The sequence below is a fragment of the Myotis nattereri genome, assembly GCF_964212035.1.
Source record: "Myotis nattereri genome assembly, chromosome: 9".
In the NCBI taxonomy this organism is placed as follows: domain Eukaryota; kingdom Metazoa; phylum Chordata; class Mammalia; order Chiroptera; family Vespertilionidae; genus Myotis; species Myotis nattereri.
In genome coordinates this window covers 42,469,638-42,477,497 of record NC_138084.1, presented here as the reverse complement: position 1 = coordinate 42,477,497, position 7,860 = coordinate 42,469,638, and the positions used below count along the sequence as shown (strand labels likewise).

General features: G+C 51.0%; 1 protein-coding gene across 2 annotated transcripts; it reads right to left on the bottom strand.

The window, feature by feature from the left end:
* Nucleotides 1–1,589: 1,589 nt before the first annotated feature.
* LOC308524489 (folate receptor beta-like) lies at nt 1,590–7,366 on the bottom strand. 2 transcript variants are annotated; one of them, XM_081098970.1, is made up of 5 exons: nt 7,276–7,366; nt 5,486–5,662; nt 2,470–2,658; nt 2,210–2,345; nt 1,590–2,081 (listed from the first exon to the last, which is right to left on the bottom strand). In XM_081098970.1, the coding sequence occupies exons 2-5, from the start codon at nt 5,636–5,638 to the stop codon at nt 1,795–1,797; spliced, it is 765 nt and encodes a 254-aa protein (XP_080955096.1). In that variant the 5' UTR covers nt 5,639–5,662; nt 7,276–7,366; the 3' UTR covers nt 1,590–1,794. The 2 variants fall into 2 exon arrangements, with proteins under 2 accessions (XP_080955096.1, XP_080955095.1); XM_081098969.1 differs by having other exon boundaries at nt 5,486–5,650.
* Between the last annotated feature and the right edge of the window lie 494 nt (nt 7,367–7,860).

Sequence of the window (7,860 nt, the reverse complement as noted above, 5' to 3'; positions counted from 1 at the left end):
ACTTGGTAAATAGTCACTGAGAGACCCTCCCACGAACCCAGCAGTGCCGCCAGGCCCCTACGGGGATCCACTAACTCGTCCGCCAGTCTGTGCCCGACTTCTCTCACCGAGTCAGTCTCCTCTTGGTGTGAGGGAAGGTGAGTCTGCCAGGAGGGGGCAGCCAGGGCGGCAGGGAGAGACCTGGACTGGGAGCACTCAGGCCGCATTCTGGTTCTAGCTTGATCACCGCCTGCCTGATGGTGTCAGACAGGTCTCGGTGCCTCTCTAGGGATAACTGCAGTCTGAGTTCGGAGACTCGGGAGGAAGGGGGAAGTGAGAGCCCCAGAAAGCAACCGAGGCCCAGTTCCTGGGGACTGTGCAAAGACAGAACCACCACCACCCAGGTAGGCGTCTCTACCGTTGCCAGGTGGGGACAAAGGTAAGAGTTCCCATCCCTCTTCCAGCCACACCTCCAGAATATAGCCTGACGGAACCAGCTCAAGGCACTTGAGTATTTGCTCCAGGAACCTCCCCGTTTGCCCTCCTCCTACACTCTCTTCCTACAATGAGGGTCCCAAGCCCCAACTCTGGCCCTTTAGTCCACATCAGTTGTGAATTATTTTTTCACCTCTGGACCCCCATCCCTAGCTTTCTCGTTGCAGACCTGAGCACAGAGGCAGACAGACAAGGCCTGGGTGAAAGGGGATATTTACAGACCAATATAAATAATGAAGTCCTGGACCTGACTCTTACTTGGGGCTACAAGAGCAACAGGATCCTTGAGAACTATTAATGTGCAGACACTGGGCTCACATACTTTCTAGGCAACAGCTCCTTTATATTTCACAACCCTGAGGGAAGGAAGGATTATTAGCCCCATTTTAATGAGGAAAAAGATTGAGAGCAGTCAAGCAACGGCTTCCTTTCACATAGTGAGTAGGTGAGCTGATGTTGAAACCCAGGTTTCATTTCTCTAATCTGAAGGAATCCAAAAACTGCCCCAGCTGATTTGGCTCAGTGGATAGAGCATTGGCCTGTGGACAGAAGGGTCCCAGGTTCGATTCTAGTCAAGGGCACATGCCCGGGTTGCCAGCTCAATCCCCAGTAGGGGGCGTGCAGGAGGCAGCTGATTAATGGTTCTCATGAATGTTTCTCTCTACCTCTCCCTTCCTCTCTGAAATCTATATATATGGATCCCATATAATAAAAGGCTAATATGCAAATCAACTGAATGGTGGAACAACCCGTTGCTATGATGCACAATGACCACCAGGGGGCAGACGTTCAATGAAGGAGCTGCCTCCTGGTGGTCAGTGCGCTCCTGCAGGGGGAACGCTGCTCAGCCAGAAACCCTGAGCTGGGCTAAAGTCTGGGGAGCCCCGTGGCAGTGGCGGGAGCCTCTCCTGCTGCTTCCACAGCAGTCAGACATCCCCCAAGGGCTCCCGAACTGCGAGAGGGCACAGGCCAGGCTGAGGGACCCCACCCCCAGTGCACAAATTTCATGCACCAGGCCTGCATATGCGTATATATATATATATATATATATGCAGGAATCCCAAAACTATGGAATCTCTCCACTGTGCACCCACAAACTCACAACCAAAATAATTCATCAGACACAAATATGTCTGTCTGTTTATTAGAACTGGCTGTCAGAGGAACCCCAAGCCCCACATGAGGAACTGGTTGACAGAGGGATGGGTAATGCATGGAGGCAAGCTTAGGGCTTCATTTGTGGACCTGTGCTGAGTCAAAACTGATCCTTGTGCCTCAAAGCTGGGGACAGACAGAGGGGACCCCTGGGAAGAGCTGGACTCAGTCAAGGAGCCAGAGTTGCAGCATCAGAGCCAGGCTGAGCAGGAAAGGCCCAATCCCATGGAGCATGGCCCTAGAAGTCATGGCAAAGGCATAGAACCTCGCCACCTCTTCATTGGGGTTGCCCTGGGCTGGCTCAAACCACATCTGGATGCAGCGGCCACTCCCTCGGCTGTGTTGGCTGACCCGGTAGGAGTGACTCCAGAGGCCCTCACACAGGGCCGCAGGAGTGGGGAAGTAGGACTCAAATGTGCGACAGACGGCCTCAGCTGGACACTTGTTAGATCCTGCAGGGGGAGAGAGGATAGACACGGACATCCAGCCCTGCTTACCTGAGAGAGATTCAGGCAATCCCAATCCTCACACCGCCTTTGCCCAAACCCCACCTCCATCTCCCCACCCACCCAGCCCTCACCTGAGGTCCAGTTCCAGCCCTTGTGCCAGTCACTCTTGCAGGTGTAGGAGGTGCGGCAGTCTTCCCACCAGCTCTCACAGTCCTCTTTGCACAGGGGCACGTTCCGGAAACGCTCTCTGCGCCAGCTGTCGTTCACCTGGGTGGGAGGTAATATGAGAAGGTTCCTCAGCCAGGCCTGTTGGCAGCCACAGCTTTGACTGAGCTGGAGGGAAGCCTGCTGGGGTGGGGCGGGGTGGGGTGGGGTGAGGACACCCCTGTACCTGCTGGATCCAGGGCCCCAGGTTGGGGGAGCACTCATAGAGACAGGTGTCCTGGATGAAGTGGCGCTTGCAGGCGGGCTCCATCTTGCCACAGTGGTCCCAGTTGAAGTTATACAGGAGGGAGGTGTCCTTGTGCAGCTCCTGGCTGGTGCTGACAGAGCAGCAGGCATTCTTCCTCCAGGGAGTGCACTGGGGGGGAGGACACAGCACTGAGTGCCCCTGCCGCCAACCTCTGCCACCTCCAGCCTCTCCCCACTTGGTTCCTGTTCTCCAGCCCCAGGCAGGTTGTTCTGGAAACGCTCACTGTGAGGACCTCTCTGTTCTTGGCCTCAGGAACTCTTATCGTGGAGGACACTCAGTTGCAACAGTGTGATTAGGGGGTTGTGGGAGCCTGGGAGAAACCCCGTCTTGGGAGTACAAAAAAATTATCCTATACAATAAAGAGGTGATATGCAAATTTACTGTCACACCCTCGCACAAGATGGCCCCCCCCCATGTGGCCAAAGATGGCTGCCCCCATGTGGTCACAAGATGGCTGGCAGGGGAGGGCAGTTGTGGGCTATCAGGCCAGCAGGGGAGGGAGGGCAGTTGGGGGTGACCGGGCCGGCAGGGGAGGGAAGTTAGGGGTGACCAGGCCAACAGGGGAGGGTAGTTGGGGGCGACTGGGCCAGCAGGGGAGGGCAATTAAGGATGACCAGGCTGGCAGGGGAGGGCAGTTGGGGGCAACCAGGCTGGCAGGGGAGGGCAGTTGGGGGCGACCAGGCCGGCAGGGGAGGGCAGTTGGGGGCAGTCGGCCTGGCAGGGGAGCAGTTAGGTGTTGATCAGGCTGGCAGGGTCAGTGGTTAGGTGTTGATCAGGCTGGCAGGTAGAAGCGGTTAGGGGCAATCAGGCAGGCAGGCAGGCCAGCGGTTGGGAGCCAACAGTCCTGGATTATGAGAGGGATGTCCCACAGGGATCAGGCTAAACCGGCAGTCGGACATCCCCTGAGGGGTCCCAGATTGGAGAGGGTGCAGGCTGGGCTGAGGGACAACACCCTCCCCTCCCCCCCTCCCCCCCACCCCATGCACAAATTTCATGCACTGGGCCTCTAGTCATTTATAAAGGCCTTAACACTTTATAAAAAGTTCTTAAATCTATTCATTAAAAAATTATTACTGAGTAGCTATTCTATGCCATCCACTGTTGTAGACAGAGTACAGCACACAAGAAAACAGAGAGAAGTATGTGTTCATGGATCTTACATTCTGGTCAGTGGAGACAGACAGTAAGACACTAAAAGGGGAAAATGTGATATGGAAGGATATGATCAATTATATAGGGACATCTACAGCAGGGAATGAGTATGTGGAGAATGGGGTGATGGTTGAAATTTAAAATACTAGTAAGGTGGTTTGAAAAGCCTCATTGCAAGGTGACATTTTCAGTAAAGAAGGAAGGAGTCCTGACCAGGTAGGTCAGTTTGGTTAGAGCATCACCCTGATATGCCAAGGTTGTGGGTTTGAACCCAGTCAGGGCACATATAAGAATCAACCAATTAATGCATATGTAAGTGAAAAAACAAATAAATGTTTCTCTCTCTTTCACTTACTGTGTCTCTCCCTTTCTCTCTCTAACATAAATAATTTTTTTTTTTAAAAAAAAGGAGGAAATAAAGTGAGCAATACAGTAATCTATTGTTGAATGACCATATTCTCAGCAAGTATTAAGATCTGTGTCTCCCCCCCCCCCCCCATGGATAGGACAGTATCAGAAACACAGAAACATTTGCTTAATAACGTGAAAAACGTATTTATGATTTCCTGTTCTAAACTGAATTACATCTTTCATGTGAACACACCTTAGTTTACCCGATTTTTCAGGACAACACAAACCATGAGATGGAAGGCTGTACTATATGTTTTATATTACTGGAGTTAATCCTATTGTAGAAAATTGTCTCCTCAATGGCAAGACTGCTTGCAGTGGTTCTCAACCTTCCTAATGCCACGACCCTTTAATACAGTTCCTCATGTTGTGGTGACCCCCAACCATAAAATTATTTTCGTTGCTACTTCATAACTGTAATTTTGCTACTGTTATGAATCGTAATGTAAATATCTGATATGCAGGATGTATTTTCATTGTTCGCGACCCACAGGTTGAGAACTGCTGGCTTAGGGTATCATATAGTATTTAAGTTGCCAATAGAGTACTCTTGTATAAATCTTCATTTGAGGCTGCCCCATTCATGTGCTGTTTCACAAGGACTTCTAATGTAGCCATACCAGAGAATTGACATATGAAATGTAGTTGGGGTGTTTTTTGTTTTTTTTTATGAATTGCTTTCTTTTTGCTTCTCCTTTGCATTATAGGTAATTATGTTGATATTTTTAAATTAATAGATTCTAGTAGCTTTGAACTTCATTCCAGGATAGAAAAGAGAGTCTAAACAATATTTTTCCTAAAAAGGAACTAGGGAAACTAATAGGGTGCAACCAAGTGGCATAATTTTTCATAGAATGTGTGAAGGTACTGCACCTCTGTCCTGTGTCACAGTCATAAGAGGCCTTCTCCTTTCCCCCCAGCACTCCATGGGACGGGCACATAGAGTAGGAAAACCATCCTCCCCCAACCCCCTGGAGATGTCCGCCCGTCCTACCCCACCACGAGGGCTAGTCATGTCCAGGTTCTCTGTGTGTCCATAGGCTCCTCTGGGCCTGTTTCCATATTTGTGTCATGAGGAAAATGTCATCTGCCTACCTCAGAGGACCACCGCACAAATGAGATCATGGACAGAAAGCACATAACACCTGGTAGGTAGGTACTCAGTAAGTGATCATTGCATGTGATTGCTGACATGGTATCCTGTTCTGAGAGGCCACCCCAAAAACCTCCTAAACCACTCCCGACCTTTACCTTCTCAGCAATAATCAGAACATGGGGTGTCTGGCCCCTCAACCCTTCCCGCACCACCCTCAGGTCCTCTTCCCTGTCAGAACCAGTCCCCTCCCCAACCACAGCCCCACTGCAGCCATACCTGGCCATGCAGCTTGTCCTCAGGGCCTGGCTTTGTCTTGTGGTGTTTGGCGTCCATGCAGACGTTGAGCAGGTCTTTCCTGTCCCTGGCACTGCACACGGGGGCTGAAAACCAGGCCAGCAGCAGCAGAGGCGGCATCAGCTTCCAGGCCATGTCTTTCTGTCCCTGCAGAGGAAGCTGTGGTTAGGGAGAGTGAGGCCTGATGAGAGAGCCCATGCCGCGTGCTCCCTTCACCCTCTCCTCAGTCTTTCCATCTGCACAGTGAAGGATGGGGCCAGACCCTGTTCCTTCAGTGCTGGGTCCTGACACTGAGATAGATGAGGCTGGCAAAGGGGGCTCCCTCACCCCATTCTTGGAGGGTTCAGAGTGAGATCTGGGGTTAGTAGGTGGGTCCTCAGGGACAGCACCCAAGTTGGAGAAGAATGCTTGAACCCACTCATTCTCTCTGGATTTTACCTTTTAAAAAAAGTAATTAAATGGTTTAGGTCCCTACTTCCTGGAAAGGGCCAGGGACCCACGGCACCCTTATGCTGTGTTCAGCAAGGGCCCTGCCATTAGACCCTGGATCACCTGGGTTCCCATGGCAGCTTAGGAACCCTGTTTGCCTGGGGAAGGCAGTGGCCCAGCTCTGCTGAGTTCTCCACATCAGCCTGAGGATCAAGGGATGTAACACAAACAGGACTGGTTTAATGATACAGAAGTAGAAGTGGTGTTTTTTTTATCTTTAAAAAAGAAAAGTTTTTATTGATTGTTAGAAAGAAGAAAGGAGAGAGAGAAACATCAATGAGCTGCCTGCTGCACAACCCCTACTGGGGATCGATCCCACAACCCGGGCATGTATGAACCTGACCGGAATCATACAGCAACCTCTTGGTGCATGGGATGATGCCCAACCAAATGAGCCACACCAGCCAGGGCAAGAGCGGTGGCTTTCAAACAGCTTTGCCCCCTCAGACTTCTTCCTTCCCCATTTCCTGAAAGCCTTTCCTCTCTCCACCCCATCAGGACTCTGGCCCCTCAGCTCTCTGAGAGCTGGACTAATGCCCCAGATCGCCACCTGACTCCTCAGAAAACAAATGCAGAGACCCTTGGACTGAGCAGAAGGACAGCATAAAAGTCTCCCGTGTTAAAGGAGCCTACCCGACAGGCACTGAGTGGCATGGGCGGCCCCTGGAAAAAGTGACAGCCCCTTGTCTGTCCAAGACTGCCCGCCACCCACCCCACCCATTACAGATCTGTTTCTTTGGGCTTAGTCGCTGAAGTACTAAGAGTTAATAGTGAAGACCCATTCCTCTCCCTCACCATTCCCTCACGCAGTTGATCACCAAGCCCTGGCAAGGGTCCCTCCAAAAACCTTTCCAGAATTCACTTCCCCTGGCTCTGTGTTTGGGGTCAGTTCACTCCTCCAATTTCTTCCCCTTCAAGTCATCTTTCCCACAGGAGCCAGGGTGATCTTTCTAAAGAAAGACATGTTCGCCAAAACCGGTTTGGCTCAGTGGATAGAGCGTCGGCCTGCGGACTGAAAGGTCCCAGGTTCGATTCCGGTCAAGGGCATGTGCCTGGGTTGTGGGCACATCCCCAGTGGGAGATGTGCAGGAGGCGGCTGATCGATGTTTCTCTCTCATCGGTGTTTCTAACTCTCTATCTCTCTCCCTTCCTCTCTGTAAAAAATCAATAAAATATATTTTAAAAAAATAAAATAAAATAAAGAAAGACGTGTCCCTCCCCTACCCACACACCCACCAAGTCCCCCAGTGCCCTGTCACCCTTCCCTCCTGAGGGCATCTTGCCTGAGCCTCCTCTGCTGCTGGGAGCACACACAGCTGTGTCTGGACTGGCCTCTCTCGGGGCTGCAACAGCTCCAGGACCCTGGACTCCCCAGTGGTCTCTGTCCTCAGGGCAGGATGACTGTAGAGCTCTGAATGTGCTTACGCAGAATGTACCCTGCGGTTAGCAATTTCTGCTTCCACCTCCTTCCTTTCTTTTCAGATCCCACTGTGTTCCAGGCTTCCTTAGTCTGTCAAGTTAGCTAATTTTATATGATTTCATCTCTTTATTTGTTAATTTACTCATTCCAGGATCCACACATTCAACATTCATGACAATATAGAGAAACACTCACCTTCTCGGGGAATCTGATTTTTTGTACCTTTTTTTTTAAAAATATATTTTTTATTGATTTCATGGAGGAAGGGAGAAGAAGAGAGAGATAGAAATATCAATGATGAGAGAGAATTATCAATGGGCTGCCTCCTGCACGCCTCCCACTGGGGATCAGGCCTAAAACCCAGGTATGTGCCCTTGATCAGAATCATACTGGGACTCTTCAGTCCACAGGCCAACGCTGTATCCACTCAGCCAAACCGGCTCGGGCG

What these genes read in the sequence shown, in the direction of transcription:
- LOC308524489 (XM_081098970.1), bottom strand. Translation starts at nt 5,638, where the DNA reads ATGGCCTGGAAGCTGATGCCGCCTCTGCTGCTGCTGGCCTGGTTTTCA. An exon ending in AGGACAAGCTGCATGGCCAG is followed by an intron (nt 2,659 to 5,485) that starts GTATGGCTGCAG and finishes CCTCCCCCCCAG; the next exon opens with TGCACTCCCTGGAGGAAGAA. An exon ending in GGGCTGGAACTGGACCTCAG is followed by an intron (nt 2,082 to 2,209) that starts GTGAGGGCTGGG and finishes CTCCCCCTGCAG; the next exon opens with GATCTAACAAGTGTCCAGCT.